Source organism: Gambusia affinis, linkage group LG24 (assembly GCF_019740435.1).
Source record: "Gambusia affinis linkage group LG24, SWU_Gaff_1.0, whole genome shotgun sequence".
In the NCBI taxonomy this organism is placed as follows: Eukaryota; Metazoa; Chordata; class Actinopteri; order Cyprinodontiformes; family Poeciliidae; genus Gambusia; species Gambusia affinis.
The window spans coordinates 2,720,231-2,739,110 of NC_057891.1; the positions used below are offsets into that span (position 1 = coordinate 2,720,231).

The 18,880-nt window shown below is 43.2% G+C and overlaps 1 protein-coding gene and 1 long non-coding RNA gene across 3 annotated transcripts in view; one reads left to right on the forward strand and one right to left on the reverse strand.

The window, feature by feature from the left end:
* Positions 1–18,880, forward strand: part of LOC122827027 (kalirin-like) — a 34,579-nt gene that overhangs the window by 10,182 nt on the left and 5,517 nt on the right. The window contains exons 14-54 of one of the 2 annotated variants that reach the window (XM_044109511.1): positions 64–138; positions 326–448; positions 550–602; positions 1,838–1,985; positions 2,072–2,268; positions 2,352–2,449; positions 3,582–3,745; positions 3,844–3,963; positions 4,316–4,395; positions 4,465–4,603; positions 4,686–4,820; positions 4,986–5,148; positions 5,285–5,400; positions 5,614–5,736; positions 6,330–6,512; positions 6,581–6,705; positions 6,785–6,851; positions 7,519–7,628; positions 7,715–7,784; positions 7,870–7,959; positions 8,229–8,321; positions 8,505–8,616; positions 8,694–8,884; positions 9,144–9,245; positions 9,374–9,528; positions 9,796–9,898; positions 11,516–11,677; positions 11,749–11,947; positions 15,005–15,061; positions 15,134–15,237; positions 15,315–15,446; positions 15,537–15,647; positions 16,173–16,243; positions 16,322–16,388; positions 16,468–16,571; positions 16,654–16,723; positions 17,154–17,240; positions 17,364–17,456; positions 17,648–17,698; positions 18,172–18,249; positions 18,695–18,880. In XM_044109511.1, coding sequence (XP_043965446.1) covers positions 64–138; positions 326–448; positions 550–602; positions 1,838–1,985; positions 2,072–2,268; positions 2,352–2,449; positions 3,582–3,745; positions 3,844–3,963; positions 4,316–4,395; positions 4,465–4,603; positions 4,686–4,820; positions 4,986–5,148; positions 5,285–5,400; positions 5,614–5,736; positions 6,330–6,512; positions 6,581–6,705; positions 6,785–6,851; positions 7,519–7,628; positions 7,715–7,784; positions 7,870–7,959; positions 8,229–8,321; positions 8,505–8,616; positions 8,694–8,884; positions 9,144–9,245; positions 9,374–9,528; positions 9,796–9,898; positions 11,516–11,677; positions 11,749–11,947; positions 15,005–15,061; positions 15,134–15,237; positions 15,315–15,446; positions 15,537–15,647; positions 16,173–16,243; positions 16,322–16,388; positions 16,468–16,571; positions 16,654–16,723; positions 17,154–17,240; positions 17,364–17,456; positions 17,648–17,698; positions 18,172–18,249; positions 18,695–18,880 — 4,707 coding nt within the window. Of the gene's footprint in view, positions 1–63; positions 139–325; positions 449–549; positions 603–1,837; positions 1,986–2,071; positions 2,269–2,351; positions 2,450–3,581; positions 3,746–3,843; positions 3,964–4,315; positions 4,396–4,464; positions 4,604–4,685; positions 4,821–4,985; positions 5,149–5,284; positions 5,401–5,613; positions 5,737–6,329; positions 6,513–6,580; positions 6,706–6,784; positions 6,852–7,518; positions 7,629–7,714; positions 7,785–7,869; positions 7,960–8,228; positions 8,322–8,504; positions 8,617–8,693; positions 8,885–9,143; positions 9,246–9,373; positions 9,529–9,795; positions 9,899–11,515; positions 11,678–11,748; positions 11,948–15,004; positions 15,062–15,133; positions 15,238–15,314; positions 15,447–15,533; positions 15,648–16,172; positions 16,244–16,321; positions 16,389–16,467; positions 16,572–16,653; positions 16,724–17,153; positions 17,241–17,363; positions 17,457–17,647; positions 17,699–18,171; positions 18,250–18,694 lie in introns of both variants that reach the window. The other variant, XM_044109509.1, reaches the window with a different exon arrangement.
* On the reverse strand, positions 7,490–18,754 carry LOC122827142. The gene is made up of 3 exons (XR_006369975.1): positions 18,648–18,754; positions 13,833–13,989; positions 7,490–7,610 (listed from the first exon to the last, which is right to left on the reverse strand). It is a non-coding gene; the product is annotated as an uncharacterized LOC122827142 (long non-coding RNA).

Here is an 18,880-nt window from a genome sequence, read left to right on the forward strand (position 1 = left end):
GATGGGTCTAAATACTGGGTTGTTTTTAATGCTGGTCTCTGACATCAGTGCGATGCTTTGCAGGCCTTCATCCAGCGTGTGGAGCAGAGGAAGCTGCTGCTGGACCTCGCCGTGTCCTTCTACACTCACACTAAGGAGGTAACATTCCTAGAAACACTGACTCATCGTTTCTAAACGTTCACGATATTTCACAGCAGTAAAAACACATAATCAGAACAGATTTGTAAAAAGAAAAAGTAAACTGAGATTTTCAAACATTTAGGTTCAGAAAGGCGATGAGTGAATGAACTAAAACAACCTGCTCTCTTCTTCTTCTGCTCCTCAGCTGTCGGTGTGGATGGAGGGCCTCCAGAAGCAGCTGACCTCTGACCTCCTGGTGTGTCCAGACACGGTGGAGGCGCTGCAGGCTCTGATCAGCCAGCAGCAGCAGCAGCAAGCCAACACACAGGTACGCTGTGGCCTCAACCCCAGAGTCTCCATAACAACCTAACACTCCCTGCTGACCTTTGACCCCTAGCCCCGCACTAACACTCTAACCCTGACCCACAGGAAGCTGCGATGAGTGTCATCCGGGAAGGAGAAGACCTCATCCTGCAACTCAGGTGATTCATGGCAGCAATGGCTGATACAGAATCTAGAGGGTGTTTTCTAGATCAGATAATCTTTATAGATTATTATTAAAACATTGATTGGCTGATTGATTGATTGAATGGCTAAGATTTTATCAGGAATGTGATGAGAAGATGTTGTCTAGATTCACTAGCTGCGCTTCTATTGACTGTAAAATTGCACAAATTGAAATTATGAAATTAATCCTTAATTTCAAAAACCTCAAATGTTTTGATAAAAGGTTTTTGTGTTAGGTTTCTTAATCATGTCAAAATTTGTGTATTTCATAAAAACTGCAATAGCAGCATTTTCTATTTGCAATACCAGCTGGTTCCACTAGAGGTCTCTAAACATCGCGTTAAATTCAGATACTGTAAAATCCTTACGGTCGCTGCCGTGATTTAATGTCTAATAATTGCATTTCTTATTTAATAAAAACCGTGAAATTGTATTTCTGTGACATTTGCAACGGAAACACAATTTCTATATCAAAAGAATAGAAAAAAATTAAGTCCTTTTTCTTACTGTTGACGTTAAATCAGACTAAAAGTTTCATGTTTTATTTCAGCTAGGAATTATTTTAAAAAAACGTTTTATTTATTCAGACAACAAACAACAACAACAAAAAACAGAAAACACAGTAAAATCTGTTTAATTTATTTTACAAACCAAACTGAGACGTTTTGTTTTAATCATAGTGAAATTTAGCTTAAAATGCTTTTGCTTTTGGATGTTTTATAAATTTAAATGCAGAAAACATCATCAGGTGATGAATTTCTATTTTAATTAGAAATTTTGTTGCCATGTTTTGTCGATGCTGTTTGGACTTTTCTTTAACAATATTTAGAATTTGGTTCTGAAAGGTTCACTGTTGCTGAAGGAATTGAAGATGATTTTGTGCATCAGATGAAGAAATATTTTCATGTTTCTTTAAGATATGGGATTTTGTTTTAATTTCTGTGTTTACTTGAATTATGTAACCTTTTTCTCTGCAGATGTTTTTCACAAGCATGCATATATAACTGTCCTGTTTTCTTGGTTATAAATATGTTGGATTTTAATTTGATTTATTCTGTAATTTTGTGTTTGCATCTCACAATGACCTTTGTTTTCGTTTTGTATAATTTTTTGTTTCTTTCCAGGTTTGGATACTGTTTGTGGTATTTGTTCAGCCTAATTGGTTTAGTTTCTTTTCTGCTGTGTATACTAAGAGGTGCGCTTGTTTTAGGCCCCAGGGCAGCTCGGTGGCCCATGTGGAGTCGGTGTTGCAGCAGTTGGAGGAGTCCCATGCTCAGCTGGAGGAACTTTTCCACCAGAAGAAGATCAGACTGGACATTTTCCTGCAGTTCCGCATACTGCAGCAGTGCACCCTGGAGGTAACGCCTGGTTCTACACTTTTCTACCAACTGAAACCTTTTCCTGCTGTAATATTCCTGATTCTTTAACATCATTTCATCTTCAGGTAACTGGAGAAATGGATGCCTGGAAACAGGACCTCCAGAAGCAGTCCCAGGACTTTTCGTCTGAGAAGCTAACGTCTCCACGGCTAGCTGATGCTAACCCGGAGCAACTAGCCCAGGACAAGCTAGCCCTGGGCCAGTCTCGCCTGGCAGAGGCCACACCTGAGGCGTTGACCTTGGCTCAACAGCGTATCCACAGGTAGACTGAGCAGATTGGCTCAGTCATCTTGCTGAGTTATGGTAAATATTATTTTTTATCAGGCTTTAATTTATTATCTACAGGCACATGGAGCGAAGGCTGGCAATGAACAATATGATCTATGAGGTGATCCAGCAAGGTCATGACCTTCAGCAGTACATCACAGAGGTCCAGGCATCAGGTAGGTTACAGGTTTTACTTCAAAATGAGAAAAGAGGTAAAACCTACTGTCATCTGCATACAGAACACAACAAGGATTCATGGTGCTAATAACAGAGCCTTGAGGTACACCATAACAAAAGACAGGGTTCAGATAAACAGGTCGATCATTACAATACTACAAGTCTTCACTAAAACTGAGATTTAGGGATTCCTAAACTGTCTTTTTTCCAGAATCATGTTTAGTCCGACTCCAGTCCGGTTTAGTCCGACTCCGGTCCAGTTTAGTCCGACTCCAGTCCATTTCCCATTTCCCTGGTCCGTTTGGTGAGGTGTGAGTTCAGGTGAATTAAAATCTGGTTCAGTTCAAATGTATATGTAAACATAAGGCAGACCAGAGGCCGCTCCAAAGTCAGGAAGTGGGCTACAGCTCAGGGCATTCTGGGTAAATACAACTAAAACAAACATGTTAGCTTAGCGCTAGCGGCAGAAATGTCTCCTGGTCTTCAGCCAAAAACTAAAGAGAAATCCTCCAACCGCTAATATCTAACGCCTCTCCATTCTAGTTTCCATTTGGTGAAGTAGGAAGTTGCACTCAAACTGTGAGGTGTCAAACATCCTGAGTGATTCTGGATTTGGTATCAAATGTTTTTAGCTCCATCGGTGCGTTAATATTTGTCGGACGTGTAATAACGGAACCAGGTAAGGGGAACGAAATGATCCGTGTCAGGGATCGGTAAGATCCATAAGCAGGTTCAGGTTCCCTGATTTCAGAAAACACTGACATTTCTTGGAGCTTCTAATGTCCAACAGTCCAGTGATGCAAGACAAAAAGGTCCAACAGATTTCGGCCATCTTGAATCCAAAGCCTTTCTATTATTAACGGTTCAATCTGAACAGAATAAAATCCTAGAGAGCCACAAGAATCCGTCAGCAGATTTTCCCCAGCGGCGACCAGCCCAGCATCACACTGATGTCAGGGGTGGAGAGGGGGGAAAGGGGGACAGGTTGCTATGGAAACTGCTCTCTGAAGCACACAGCTGATCCCCATGGAAACCGGCGTATTGAATTCGCCATGGAGACACACACATCAGTGCGTGCATGCACAATGAGGCAGCTGGTGTGTGTGGTTTCTAAGGTGCGGCGTGTTGCAGGTATGGAGCTGTCCGAGGCGGAGGGAGGCCTGACGGCGCAGGTGGAGGAGCTGCAGCGCCTCCTGCAGGACAAACAGAAGGAACTGCAGCAGATCGCAGACCACACACACACATACCTGGAGCAGAACCTGCAGCTCAGACACCTGCAGAGCCAGGTCAAACAGGTAACACACACTCATCCCTCTGCACACACACACTCAGACTTCCTGCTGCCTACCTGCGTGTGTGTGTGTGTGTGTGTGTGTGTGTGTGCCTCTCTCAGGTGCTGGGCTGGATCTCTGAGGGGGAGATGAAGCTGTCCTCCTGCATGCTGAACTCCAGCTGTCTGTCTGAAGCCGAGCAGCTGCAGCGGGAGCATGAGCGCCTCCAACAGACCATCGAGGTTACTGCAGACACACAGACCAGAAATGAAACATTATTTTATTTCTGTTTAGTTTATTGTTTAGGTTCTCATGTTTTATTTTGGATAAATTAAAATATTTTCCAGCTCAGTGTTACTGTAGCTTTAACAGTTTTATACAAACTTAGAGTGTGTTGGTCTCTACTATGCCATCATTATAATACTTGAAAATTATGTCAAAAAAATATTATTGTTTATCAAAATCTTTTATTGTGACAGCATGCTTTACATTTTATATACAAAGCAGCAGGAAATGGACTTTTTCAGGTTGTTTTTCTAGATGAACGAAAAGCAAAAAGTAGGTTAAGGAAAATGGACTCACATTGTGTTGCAGGCTCTGCTGCATGCAGACTCCCTGCAGAGAACCCACCAGGTGGCGCTGGCTCTGCAGCAGCGAGCCGAGCTGCTTGTCAGGTAGGACGCAGAACTTCCTCCATGAACGCTGGACGCACTGCTCACCAGGAAGTCTCTGCTTCTGCCCAGGTCAGGACATTACGACCCGGACGCAGTGAGGGCCTGCGCCCAGACGGTGGCGCTGCACTGGCAGACGCTGATGCTGAGGATCGAAGACAGACTGAAGCTGGTCAACGCATCCGCCGCTTTCTACCGGACGTCCCAGCAGGTAAACGCAGTGCCGCTTCCACTGCAGTTCCACGTTTAGCCACTGGGGGAGCTTCATGTTCATCACTGTGCCGACTGTCCAGGTGTGTGGCGTCCTGGAGAGTCTGGAGCAGGAGTACCGCAGGGAGGAGGACTGGTGTGCAGGAGGAGAGCGGCAGCCGGAGCAGCTGCTGCCGCTCATCAGCAAACACATGGAGCAGAAAGAGGCCTTCCTGAAGGTAACAAAAAATATGTTCAGTTCCCTTTAGAAATGCTCAAAAATGGATTTAAAAAGCAATATTCTCCCTTTGGATTAACTTCAATTCTGTGTTTTACTGAGGAGTTCCTCCTGGTTCCATGTTTTCTGGAAACAAGCTCCATCTGATCTGTTTCTTCTGCGACAGGCGTGTACGCTGGCCAGACGCAACGCTGAGGTCTTCCTCAAGTACATCCATCGAAACAGCGTCACCATGGCCAACATCTCTGGCCACAATGTCACCGTCTCCGCGGTGATGGGGGTCACTGAGGTCACCAGGCACTCCAGAGTGCCGGAGCAGCAAGTCAAAGGTTCACAGAAACAAAAATAATCCACATATTGTCAAAATAGAGAGTGTAACCAGAACAGAGCCCAGAGGGACGCCACAGATAACTGGCTTCTACACTGAAGGTAGTTTAGCTGACAGAGATGCTTCTTTGTGCTCAGGAATCCTCAGCGAACTTCTCCAGAGAGAAAACAGAGTTCTTCATTTCTGGACGCTGAAGAAACGCAGACTGGACCAGTGCCAGCAGTACCTGATGTTCCAGAACCACGCCCAGCAGGTAAACCCAGAAATGATCCAAATGACTCAGAATCATCCCTCTGGTGCCTCGGAAATAATGTAAGCTGTGGAAATATCTTGCTTTGAAATCATTACAATATTTTTAATATTGCATTAAAATCTGGAATAATGATTAAAAAAAAGAAGCAGAAAATTTGCAAAAGACAGTTGTAACTTTCTATGAATCTCTAAATTTCAATCTGTCCACTTCCAGGCTCTTGAATGGCTGCAGCAGTCAGGTGACCATTACCTGGCCACGCACACGTCGCCGGGGGCAACGGCGGCCGAAACGCAGGAGCTGCTGAACCAGCACAGAGAGTTCTGCATTTCTGCAAAGGTTGTTCCAGAAACGAGTTTCCACTAAGTTGATCTGAAAGTACGACGGCGTACTGCGACCAATGCAGCTTTAAAAAAAGTTTGAAAAAAGGGAGTAAATTTACACCAACAAATGAAAACTTGTTATCTCGGAAATTTTCTATAAAAGCTCTAACTTTAAGAGCTCAGATTTTCTGTAGAAAATTTCTGAGCTTAATTTAACAAAAATCTGCATTTTTTTTCTTACAAATTTTAAACTTTGAGCTGATAAAATATATATTTTTTTAATTTCTGAGAATTTCTTAATTTTTGAGTTTTTTCTTGAAAATGTTTGTCTTTTCAAAGTTCCTTGTTTATTTGAGAAGTTTTTTAAATTGATCGGAAAATTTATTTTTTTCTATTTACAATGACCCTGATATGCCGCCATATAAAACTCATGTAAAGATCAGACATAAATACTCCACAGATAATTTAGCATTAGCTGTTATCCCAGCATCAGGCAACGTGAAGCTCAAATCCAACAGTAAAAAATAATTATTTCTGTCCTTTTTAGATGTTTTTATTTGATAAGATGAAACTGTCAAAACAAATGACGACTAAGTAAATTTCTTCCAGCACACACAGGAGAAGGTTCACCTACTGATCCAGCTGGCTGAAAGCATGCTGGCTAAAGGCCACGCCCACCGTGCCGAGCTGCGCCGCTGCGTTTCGGCGGTGGACAAGCGTTACCGCGACTTCTCGGTCAGGATGGGTCAGTACCGCCACCTGCTGGAGGCCGCGCTGGGCAGCAGCTCTCAGGTGACTAAAAGCTTCCACTGCTGCAGACGCTAACAGTTATCTGAAGGCTAACAGCGGCACTCATTTAGGACAACAAGGACTTGGAGCTGGAGCTCATCCCCAACAGCCTGTCGGACTCGGACCCTGAGGTCAACCTGTCTGACCCCAGTCACCAGGTCAGCGACGAGAAGAGGCGCTCCGCCCGCAAGAAGGAGTGAGTACGGTGTGTGAGCGGCGTGCCGGGAGCAACGCTCCGCTCTAATAATGCTGTGTGTGTGTGTGTGTGTGGGCAGGTACATCATGGCCGAGCTCCTCCAGACTGAGAGAGTTTACGTCAGAGACCTGCAGGAGTGCATCGAGGTAAGAAAACACACACTTCTAATTAAACATCTGAACTTAATGATTTAATATTTTTACTGTGATTACATCAGAATTCTGGTTACTAAAACGTGAAGTTTGAAATGTTTGAGGTGTGATTTTAAATGTAAAATCGATTTGTTATGCTGTTTTTCCTTCATTCAAACATTCCTGGAGAGTTGCCCCGCCTTTGAGGTGTAGCTCCTCCCCTTCTCGGCTCCTGCAGACTAGCCAGCAACAGTTAGCAAACAGCTGGTGGAGCTGCTGCTCAGAGAAACGCAGGTGGAAACATTAAAGGGTTAAAAGAGAAGCCATGTTGGAATGACTTCCTGGAGGCAGAGCCTCAGAAAGAGCAGGAGCTTCTTAAAGAGACAGAGGCCCAATTTCAAGGTGTTAAATCAGGAAGCAAAATGATTGGTATTTCTAGCAATTTTACAACAACTGAAAGTAACATAGTTACTTGGTTTTGCAACAAAATGCCACTATGTCCCTTTAAATGTCCACAGTCAGGAGTTACTCAGCTGATTGAACAAAGATTATTCCTGAAAACATTCTCTGACCAAATGAACCAGATATTCTGTAGATGTTTGAAGTAAAAGTCATGAGGAAGTGTTGATTTCCCCGTAAGAAGTGGCAGGAGGAGCTGAAGTGACTCGTTTTGCCATTGCAGACGTACCTGTGGGAGATGACCAGCGGCTCGGAGGAAATCCCACCTGGACTCACCAACAAGGACGACGTTGTGTTCGGAAACATCCAGGACATCTACGAGTTCCACAACAGGTAGACAAACAGAAACTATTATTACACGACTCAGAGAAACAACCAGAACTGTTTAGCTTAGCAGCGCTAATCTCTGTGCTCCTCAGTATCTTCCTGAAGGAACTGGAGAACTACGAACAGCTCCCAGAAGACGTGGGGCACTGCTTCGTTACCTGGGTAAACACAGAGGGGCACCACCCACTGATACTGCATTTAGCCGACATAACGAAGCATTAAAGCGTCTGTGTTTGTTTCTCCGCAGGCTGATAAGTTCCACATGTACGTGACGTACTGCAGGAACAAACCAGACTCCAGTTTACTGATCCAGCAGCATGGAGTCGGATTCTTTGAGGTCATTTTCCCACAAAACCTCAAAACCTCATATGACTGAGTAGCGGTGTTAGCTAGCTCTTTGTTATCTAATGAATAAATCAAAACTAGAATGATTGAAACTATTAAATGTTTGAAACAGAACCATATTTATATTTGCAGCAGCAGAGATTTTTACATGATGTTCAGTCTGACTGAGAAAAGATGAGATGACAGAAGTGAGACGGTCCAAATGTTCTGCTCTGTGCTGGAGGATGAATGTGGATAAATTTAACATTTTGTTTTGAACAGGATGTCCAGAGGAGACATGGCCTGGCCAACTCCATCTCCTCGGCTCTGATCAAACCAGTGCAGCGGATCACCAAGTACCAGCTGCTGCTGAAGGTAAAAACACATTTAAATACGAAAAAAGAAAAAATTTGTTTTCTCCTCCGTCTGCAAAACAAATCTGGAGATTCAAAACCAAAAGGAGTCAAAGTTTGAGTCTGGAGTAACAAATGAAAGCTGCCACATGTTTCTACAGCCAATGAAGCAACCTGCACATCAGCTGCTTGTCTGTGTTTGCAGGAGTTGCTGGCCTGCTGTGAGGAGGGCAAAGGTGAGATCAAAGAAGGCCTGGATGTGATGCTGAGTGTCCCAAAGAGAGCCAACGATGCCATGCATGTCAGCATGCTGGAAGGTAGAGCTTCAGCCTCACCGTGACCCAGCTGGAGACATTCTTCTGTTGGGTCTGATCTGACTCTGGTGTTTCTCCAGGGCTGGAGGAAGGCCTGGAGGTGCAGGGCGAGCTCCTCCTGCAGGACACCTTCCTGGTCTGGGAGCCCAAATCTCTGATCCGGAAGGGCCGGGACCGGCACCTGTTCCTGTTTGAGCTGTCCCTCATCTTCAGCAAGGAGATCAAGGATTCCTCTGGACGCACCAAGTATCTGTACAAGAGCAGGCTGAGGGTAATGGATCGCTGCGCCACACCGTGCTGCACCGCACCGCACCGCACCGCACCACACCGCACCGCACCGCGCCGCGCCGCTTCCTGCTCTGGAAACATCCTAAAGATTTATCCCTTCACATAATATCACCCAAACAATGCAAATAATCATTAATCATAGTGGATTTGGTCAAATAAAACAACAAAAAAGGAGATTAACCAGAGAAATTATCAGATTACTATTAAAAGAAGTTGAACTAAACTGCTTGTTTCCATGTCAGACATCAGAGCTGGGCGTCACAGAGCACATCGAGGGGGATCCATGTAAGTTCGCCCTGTGGGTCGGACGAACACCGACGTCCGACAACAAGACCGTCCTGAAGGTACGCGCCCAACTTCCTCAACTTAAACCCTTCTGAGCTAAACATTACCCAGAAATCCTGCTGCTGCTTTAAAATGTAGCTTAAACAGTTTGGTGAAGTTGGTTATTGAAGGATATTTAAACCCTCAGGCGTCTTCCTTGGAGCTGAAGCAGGAGTGGGTTCGCAGCATCCGACAGGTGATCCAGGAGAGGCGGGGCCACCTGCGGGGGGCGCTGCGGGAGCCCATCCCCCTGCCCAAAACCCCCAACCCGACCCTGGGCCGGCAGCGCAGCATCACCCGCAGGTGAGAAACACAACCAGCGTCATCATCGCAGCATCATCTCTGGTCACAGAGAATCCACTCGCTTTCTGATTTTATCCATAAAATACCAACTAGAACGGGTTTTCTATTAAAACGAGTCTAATTAAAACTGAAGCTGATTTTCCAGAATGCTGCAGTACTTCCAGAGCAGCAGTTTTGTCTCTAACTGCCTCCCGTATAACAGTAATAATAATGAAATCCAGATGGATGTTTGGGTGTGAGGGAAACTAAAGCCGCTGTGGTTTCCAGGGAAACGAGCGAAGACGCGGACAGCCTGGGCGACGCCAGCAGCCAGCCCGACACCGTCTCCATCGCGTCCCGGACGTCGCAGAACACGGCCGACAGCGACAAGGTAAACACTCAGGGCGACGCCTCAGAGGGGCGTGAGTGGCCCAGTGATGACCTCATCACAGCTGCAGGGTGTGTGAGTTGGTGTGCGTCTGAGGGATTTTCCACTCAGCGCTCTTCTTCTGCAGCCGCTCAGATGAGGTACGTTTGATTTTCTCACCTAACGAGGGCTAGAAGAGGTTGGGGTTAGGGTCAGCGACCTCTGACCTGGTGACCCTGTCAGCCGTGGTCCGCTGGTCGGGTCAGGGGTGAAAACGCGGCCGGACAGGAGGGCAGGCTGAGAGCAGCACGGCGACGCTAACGGGGTCAGTTTTTTTTTTTGTTTCTGTTTGGTTTCAAACTCCTGAACATGATGCAGCTCTGAAAGTTAAAACTAAAATAATCAAAATAATCTGAAGAATTATAGAAATGAACTGAAGCATTAAACAGGTTTTTATAAGAAGTTTGAAAGAAAGAAAATTCAAAATGTTTTAAATAAAAGTTTTCAGGCAGGTGATAAACTATGACAAATGTTTCAATTGATCAAAATCTAAGTATTTTGCAGTGCAAAAAAATTTTCAATATATAAATGTTTAAAAAATATAGAAATAGGACTGATTTTAATAAAATGTCTTTGTGAAACATATCATAAAATTAAAACATTTCTGTTTAAAAACTAAATACAAACATGAACTTTAGGATTTTATCCTTTAAAATGTTTTTTTGATAGTTAAACCTGAAGGTTCTGACCCAAACGGAGGACAGTGAAACGTTTGTTTTCCTGTCCTCCTCTCTCCCGGTTTTCCGATCTTCTCGCCTGTTTTCCGTGTTTTGGGATCACAGCTGTGTTGGATTTAAACGGGGAACTCCCCTCAGGTCCCTGCGGACCGCAGTGAGAGCGGTTCCTCCCCGACGCAGAGCCAGCCGTAACCATAGCAACCTCCATCTATAGCTCCAGTCATGTGACGCCGGCTGGACCAATCAGAGCGGCTGTGGAATGATGTATGTGTCTGTCGTTAGTCGTGTGTTTAATCTGCTGAAAGCAGCATTAGGTCAACGCTCATGATGCTTTCAACTACAATCCGTCATCACAGTGTTTCAACGCAGGAAAAAACTGGAAATATTACTGAAAAATAAAAAAATCTACGTGGAAATCTAAACGGAAACGTCCTGGTATGTAAAATTTTTCAAATTCTAAAAATAAATGCAATAAAATTATAAAATAGACAAATATATTCAAATCTCAAACTAATTATATATTTATATAATTTATATTTACAGTACAGACCAAAAGTTTGGACACAATTGTGTTTACAATATAAATTTATATTTACAAATTTATATTGTAAATATAAATTTTCTGTCAGTTAAAAACATTTTAGAATCAAAAAAAAAATATTAGTAAATAAATGAAAGCATATATCTTTGATAAGCATTAGTGGAGCCTCCTGCACAGAAGTGGTTTCTGGATGGCAAGTCAACACAAAAAAAAAAAAAAAAACGCTCGTCTTTTCTAGCAGCCATTGTACAGAGCAGGAAAACCAGCTGACCAAACGTCCTAGAGTTTACTCAGTTTCAGATTTGGTTAGTTTTGGTTGACTATAATAACCTTGTGTGTGTGTGTGTGTGTGTGTGTGTGTAGCTGTCTGGAGGCTGCGAGTTAGTGGTGGTGCTGCTGGACTTCACCAGCGGCGGCCCCGGGGAGCTGAGCGTCCGCTGCGGTCAGACGGTGGAGCTGGTGGAGCGCTCTGCAGACCGGCCCGGCTGGTGCCTGGCCAGAACCACGGAGCAGAACCCTCAGCAGGTAGGACCAACCTGACTGTAGTATCGCACACAGTCTGCTCCTTCCTCCTGACCCGAACCATTTCCTCCCAGGAGGGGCTGCTGCCCATGAGCGCCCTCTGCCTGTCACACTCCCACAGTGCAGCCGACATGGAGGGGCTCGTCCCGGCCTCCACCACCACCACCGCCTCCACCACCGCCACAACCACCTCCTCTGTCTGCAACTCCTCTTCCTCCTCCTCCACCACCAACACCACCACCTCCTCCTCCTCTGCTGGGAGCACTGGGAGGGGTGAGTAATCTGATTACATCACTTGTTTACATGGAGGCAGATGTTAGCAGCTGCAGCTGTCATGAGCATCTCAGAGGGGCTTTGAAAAGAAAACAGTCTGCTCAGATTTAATCACCGATGTCACTTCCTGTTAAAGCAGAAGCATCCTGTCGCTCTAAATATTTAAATCCCTGATTGTTGGCTTGTAAACACAGACGGCTCGTCCCAGAATATGAAACATTTAAACTGGTTTGTTTACTGGGATCTTCTGCTCCGTGTTGCCGTCAGAGTTTATGTTTGACCAACTTTTGGCTACACGTTGTGCTGCAGCGCTCAGGAAGCCCACAAAATGGGTTCAGCAGCACAAATCAGCGGAAAAAACCTTCACCAGCGTCTCTGTTTACACATGCAACGATAAATCCACACAAGAATCTGCTCACAGCCAGGCAGGCAGACAACAACCAGCGGTCAAAAATACACTCAACTTACCCAAAACTAATGCAATAATCAAGTAAAAACAGAAAATGCTCTTATTAGTATTTATACAAATATATCAGCTGTTTCATTAAATAAAATAATCATTCAAGGAGCTGGCTAGCTAAACGTTCAGCCTTAAGGTAACAAAGTAAACTTTACTGATCTCAAAAAGCTACAACCGGTAATCAGTGGTGGTTCTAACAGGAATGATGCTCCGGGCAAACCAATTAAAATCAATGCAATTATCACAAACCACCACCCAAAAACCTGACCAATATTTTATCTTTTAGTTTTTGGGCGCCCTCTCCTTTATGCCACTCTGAGTGAATGTCTTAATTACCTCCACAGCCTCTAATCAAACTCAAAACACCAAAAAGTTACAAACTAATCTCACTGTCTGGCTTCTTCAATTACAACATAAACAAATTTAATATTTAAAAAGTTACTTAAACCCCCAAAAATAACAAACACTTGATGAAAAGTAACCAAGCAAGCAAGTAAAAAAAGTAAACTAACTTTACATCCAGTTAAAAACTATCCGTAATAACAAAAAGGAAAGGAACCGAGAAAAAAAATTTTTTTTAACCCAAACGCTCAAAATCAACAAATCAAATCTCCCTTAAAGTTACAAACTAACCGTCCCAAAAGTGACATAAAATAAACAAAAACTAAAGTAGAAACAACGAACAAGTACAGAAATAAGAAATACCCTAACAAGTATCATCTTTGGTGGTCAGTCCCAGTTTGTGATTTCAGAATAAATGTGAGCCATGCTAGCTGTTAGCGACCAGCTGCTGTGTGTCGCAGTGACAGGATATTTAGTGGGAAACATGAACTCTCCTTCACTTCAGTTTGTTTATGTCGCGTCAAAACTCAACAACTGAACAGAAAACGAAGCTGCAGACGCCTGAGAACCTGATTCTGGTCCAGAGGTAAACACTGACCTGAACGCAGGAACCGGCCCGCTAACATCCTGATGTGTGTGTGTGTGTGTGTGTGTGTGTGTGTGTGTGTGTGGTCACCTGCTGCGTTCTCATTTGACAGGCAAACAATATTTCTGCTTCCATAAACAAGACGTTACCAGTGACTTCTCACTTCAGCCTGACTCAGTTACATCTCTACAAAACCCGTATTGATTGAAGTTGCACTTTTATAGCCACTAGAAAGAAACTTAAAGTGTGAATCAAACATAAACTGGAGGTGCACTTTTATTTTGAAAGGAATGCATCCTAACTTTTTTTTTTCTTCAAATAAATCTAGGTCTTTGAAGTTGTACGCTGAAGCAATTTTATAAATTTTGTTTTCTTTAATAATGTATTTAATTTACACTCTACAAAAATATTTCCCTATTTTGGAAGGGAAATGTTGAATTTAAAATTTTAAAATTTCAAAAACATATAAGTGAATTCTACAAGCTCCGCCCACTCACCTTGTGGCCACGCCCCCTGGGGGACTGCCTCTGCCTCCACATGCCAGCGCCTCACCAGTTCCACTGAGCCCAGAGTCCGGCTGGTTCTGCTGTTTCTGCTCCTCCATTCCCTCTGGATGGACTGATGAGGAAGCATGCGGCGAGGCAGAGGTGCATGCTGGGATTGTTCAGGAGTTTTGGGATGGATTGTGGGAGCGGACGAGCGAGGTGGGTTCACAGAGAGAGAGAGAGAGTGGTGGTTAATGAGTGGCAGGATGAGGTCAGTAACATTCCTGCGGGTCGTTTCTGGTGGACAGGATGAGCAGCTTTCCTCATTGTCAGGTTTCGTCTTTTAACGGGGAAAACAGGAAGTCCTGTCTGCCATAAACTCACCACAGAGTCCAACATCAGACGTCATTTCTGCACATTCCTCACAGAAATGAATCACAAAATGTCTGCTTCCTCTGTTAATAATTAGGCATAAAGGGCAAAGTTCACTGAGGAAAAATCCACATAAACCAGAGCAAAACTAAAATCAGAGCCATGAAGTTTTTCTACCAGCTGGTTTAATGTGGAAACAGATCGATACATCTTACCGTTACGTAACGATGTCCTGCTCTTTATAGTCACTGAGTTAAAGGAAGTGTTACTGCCGGATAAATTTACATTTTATTTCTAATTCAGACAAAAAGAAAAACGTGTCAAAAGAGAAATGTTGCTGGCAGATTTTAAAATAAAAAAAAAAACAGCTTAATAAAAATATTTACCTTTTTATGTCAGTTTCATAATTTAAAATGATTCCTGCTGCACGTCTTTAACCTGTTCAGTCTGGCAACTATTTAGATTTATACATAAAAAATTTATAAAAAGTTCTCAAATTCATTTTTAGATTAATTTTAAAATATTTCACTACATTTTTAATATTGATTTTGTGAAAGCTAAACATGAGCTTTATTAAGATGCTTTTATTTTTTACCAATAAACCATTTTTACATTTAAAATGTATTTTATTTTAAATAGAATTGCTTTCTAAGGTCGTATTAAATGAAAATATAAATAAAAAAGTATTTCCTGGAAGCAGCAATCTTCTTTCCAAATGGTCTTTTAATTTTATTTGTTGTTTTCCAATTCAACGCTAAGGTGCCTTTTTTTTTTTAAATAATAATTTGACATATTTATGTGTTTTTGTGCAGAGTCCAGTCTGTGCAGTTCTGACGGTTCAGGTCTTCAGATTCAAACCAACAACCAAAGTGAGAAAACCATCCTGACTCTGAGTCGACACGATAAAAATCTAAAACTAAAACTTGTTTTTATTCTGCCAGGCGTCACTTCCCCCACTGTGTTTGGCGTCAGTGGACCACCAGGGGGCACTGTGGGGTCTCCAGGTCCGAAACGCACCAGTTCTGGAACTGGAAACACTCTGAAGGTATCAGTTTTATTTAGCTTTACCTCAACGAGGAGAAATAATCGGGCAGCATTCAGTTTCCTCTTTGCTTCCTGTAGCGTTGGCTGACGAGTCCCGTCCGAAGACTGAGTCAAGGAAAAGCCGACGGACAGAAAAAACCCACAATCAGAACCAGGAGGCGGGACAACAGGTCTGATGTGGCCACGCCCTTTCCTGGGAACGCGCAGGCGGTGCGTAAACAAACACTGAACCAGTGGAAATGGCGGGCAGTTGGCCACATTCTGCAAACTAAAGCAAAAATGTTTGTGTGCATAAAGAAGGCGAAGAAGGAGGAGGCGGGGCAAAGTGGAGGAGAGGAGGAGCCTGAAGAGGAAAGCCACACCCTTCTGCCACCGCCCATGCAAATCATGAAAGACCCCAACAACCCGGAGGTAAAAACACTGAACTATCCTGCAGGTACTTGAGAAACCACACATACTGAAGATCTTTTATCGACTCACAAACTGATTTCACTCATCAGCATTCAGATTCCAGACAGAAATTCATGGAGAACCAGCTACATATATGGATTTAGAGTCAACAAACATGGCCAACGAGAAGTAATAGTGGTAGTTTGTGGACTTATTTTAAGGTGTTGGAAGTGGAGCTTTGTTCGGTTTTTGCTCCACTTCTTCTCTTTGTCATTTCTGTTGAATGAAATGTTGTTGCCACATATCAACGAGTCGGTCCTCCATGTTGGATCTCCACTGGGTCTTCGTTTAGCTGTCCCCTCCACGCTCTCTGATTGGCTGCCTGTCACACTCAATAGGCTGCGTTCTCACTCCTAATCGATTGATCATCTCACACAACAGGATTATCATGATTATTTCAAAGAGTCATCCTGATAAAGAAATCTGGACTAAAAATCCTGTTGTGTGAACTAGACTTTAAAGTAATTTATGTAAACTTTTGTCCAGGGTTTGGACTCGGATCAGGGATCCAATGAATCGGACACAGAGCATCGAAATAAAGCACTGAGGGGACGAATGTAAGTCAAGCCCAACGTTAAATAAAACATGGCTGAACTTGAAGGAAACAGGAAGTTTCACTGATGCTTTCTGTGCAGGTTTGTAGTAAACGAGATGATCCAATCAGAGAAGGACTACGTGAAGGACCTGGGTGTGATCGTCGAGGTGAGTCCTGATTCAAGTTCTCATCTCATGAGACGGTGAAAAGAAGGAACTGCCTCCCCTAATGACTGCGACCTCTCAGGGCTTCATGTCCAGGCTGGAGGTCAGAGGGATTCCCGAAGACATGAGAGGCAAAGACAAGATCGTCTTCGGAAACATCCAGCAGATCTACGACTGGCACCGCGAGTCAGTCCCTCTGGGCGAACCAGAACCATCTACCCAGCGTTTATTCAGACAGCCTGACGCTGACTCCTTCTTTCTGTTTCAGCTTCTTCCTGGTGGAGTTGGAGCGCTGCGTCCAAAACCACGACCTGCTGGCCGACCTCTTCATCAAACATGTGAGTTCTACCGACCCGAACCGGTTCAACAACAAGCTACAGACAATCGCTGAGACTTTCCGGTCCAGAGATTATGGATAAAAAACCAGACTGAACTCGACTCTGATGGATTTGAGGCTGGAAACATGGCTTCATGTCCTGGATTTTTTGGTTTTAAAATGGATTTTGGTAAAAACTTTGGTGTTTGCTCTGCTGGTTTAGCCTGTGGATACTGAACTTTGAACTTCAGTTTTTAACTTAAAGCAAAAAGTGAAATTTGTAAGTCATTAGCTCAAATAGAGTCTAGTTTATCAAGGTAGATATTTGTCTGGAAAGACCTCTAGATTGGTACATATTTGTTACTGTAATGTATTAAATCATCTTATTGTAGATTTTTGGTCCCTGATGCATCAATATATTTCTATGATGAAGTTTTTCTCTTGTTTTCCAGGAGCGCCGACTGCACATGTACATAGTTTACTGTCAGAACAAACCAAGGTCAGAGTTCATCGTAATAGAGTACGAGACTTTCTTTGAGGTAATTTAACAAAAAATTTTTAGGGTTTTATTTTCATTCTAGATTATTAGATGGTAATAAACCAATAATGTAGTTTTGTTTTCAGGTAAATGTTTTTGAATTGAACTAAATTTCCATTTGTAGGAGATCCAGCATGAAATCAGCTGCAGGATGTCCATCAGTGATTATCTGATCAAACCCGTCCAGAGAATCACAAAGTACCAGCTGCTGCTAAAGGTGCTTATAACTGTGTCAAATAAAAACAATTAGATGGAAATTAATATTAATTTATGAGCTCTGACATTTGGATTTTTCCATCTTTAAGACTAGAATCTGGATCAGATTCGTTGACCTGCTGGTTTAGACTTAATGTCTTGAATTTATTAAATTATCTGTTTTATGAATTAATGTGTTTTTCCATCTGACAGGATTTCCTGAAGTACACAACCAAAGCTGGTCTGGACTGTGAAGAGGTGGAGGTGAGTCTCTTCTGTTAATCATTGCATGATTCCTCTAAACTTATCTTCATTTAGGGCCACAGAATTACATAATGTGAAATTCAGGGAGTTTCCTGTTTCGCCCCCTGGTGGCCGATTGGTGCACGTGTCACATTAATCACCTGGTATTGTTGTGTTTCATGTAGTTTAAAATGTTTTCTGATCTCTGACCCTGACCTTAAGGTACTTCTATTGGTTTCTGTTTATTGTCCTCTGACCTTTAAGAAGTAATCACGTTTTTAAATCAGGATTTGAGTTCAGAACAAAGACATGACGAAGTTTGTCAGTTTTGACGCCTGGTTTTGTCTCATCCTCAAAGATCTGATGAAGACAAAGAGGCAGCATTGTGAGGAAGATAATAAATGATTCATACAGGATGGTGAATCATCAGCATGCGGAGCATCGCTAACCTTTACACATCAGTCTGTGTGTGTGTGTGTGTGTTTTGTTTGCAGAAAGCAGTGGAGTTAATGTCGCTGGTTCCTAAACGCTGCAACGACATGATGAACCTGGGACGCCTGCAGGGATACGAGGTGCTGCAGCGCCCCCCTGTGGCCCAAAACTTTCTCTGATTCTATTAGATTTTGATTAATGATGTATCTGAATATAGAAGATAACATAAAAGAGCTCTGGAGATCGTATGGCTATCTGTTATCAGCTTTTATCATGTGGTGATGCTGCTGAATGTGGAGTTTTCTGAAGATTTGTATTTTTCTGCCCTCTTGTGGCCAAATACAATTACTGCACCTTAAAATATGCTTTACAACAAAAACCTGGTATTGCCATTGTAGATAGTAAAAACAAGAGTAAATATCTGTCAAAGATTAATATCAGAAGAAGGGGATTTCTGTTTCAAAAATCAAAAATTTTCCACTTTTGAAAGTCAAATTTTCACGTTTTTTGTCTTGAATAATTCTTGACTATTATTCACCTGAATGTAGCTGGTTTTTCCTCTGACTGCCTGCTGGTGTTCTCCAGGGGAAGCTGACGTCTCAGGGGAAGCTGCTGCAGCAGGAAACCTTCTGTGTTTGGGAGCAGGACGGCGGCGTTTTGTCCCGCAGCAAAGAGCGACGAGTCTTCCTGTTCGAGCACATCGTCATCTTCAGCGAACTGCTGAGAAAAGGCTCCAACAACCCCGGGTACCAGTTCAAAAACAGCATCAAG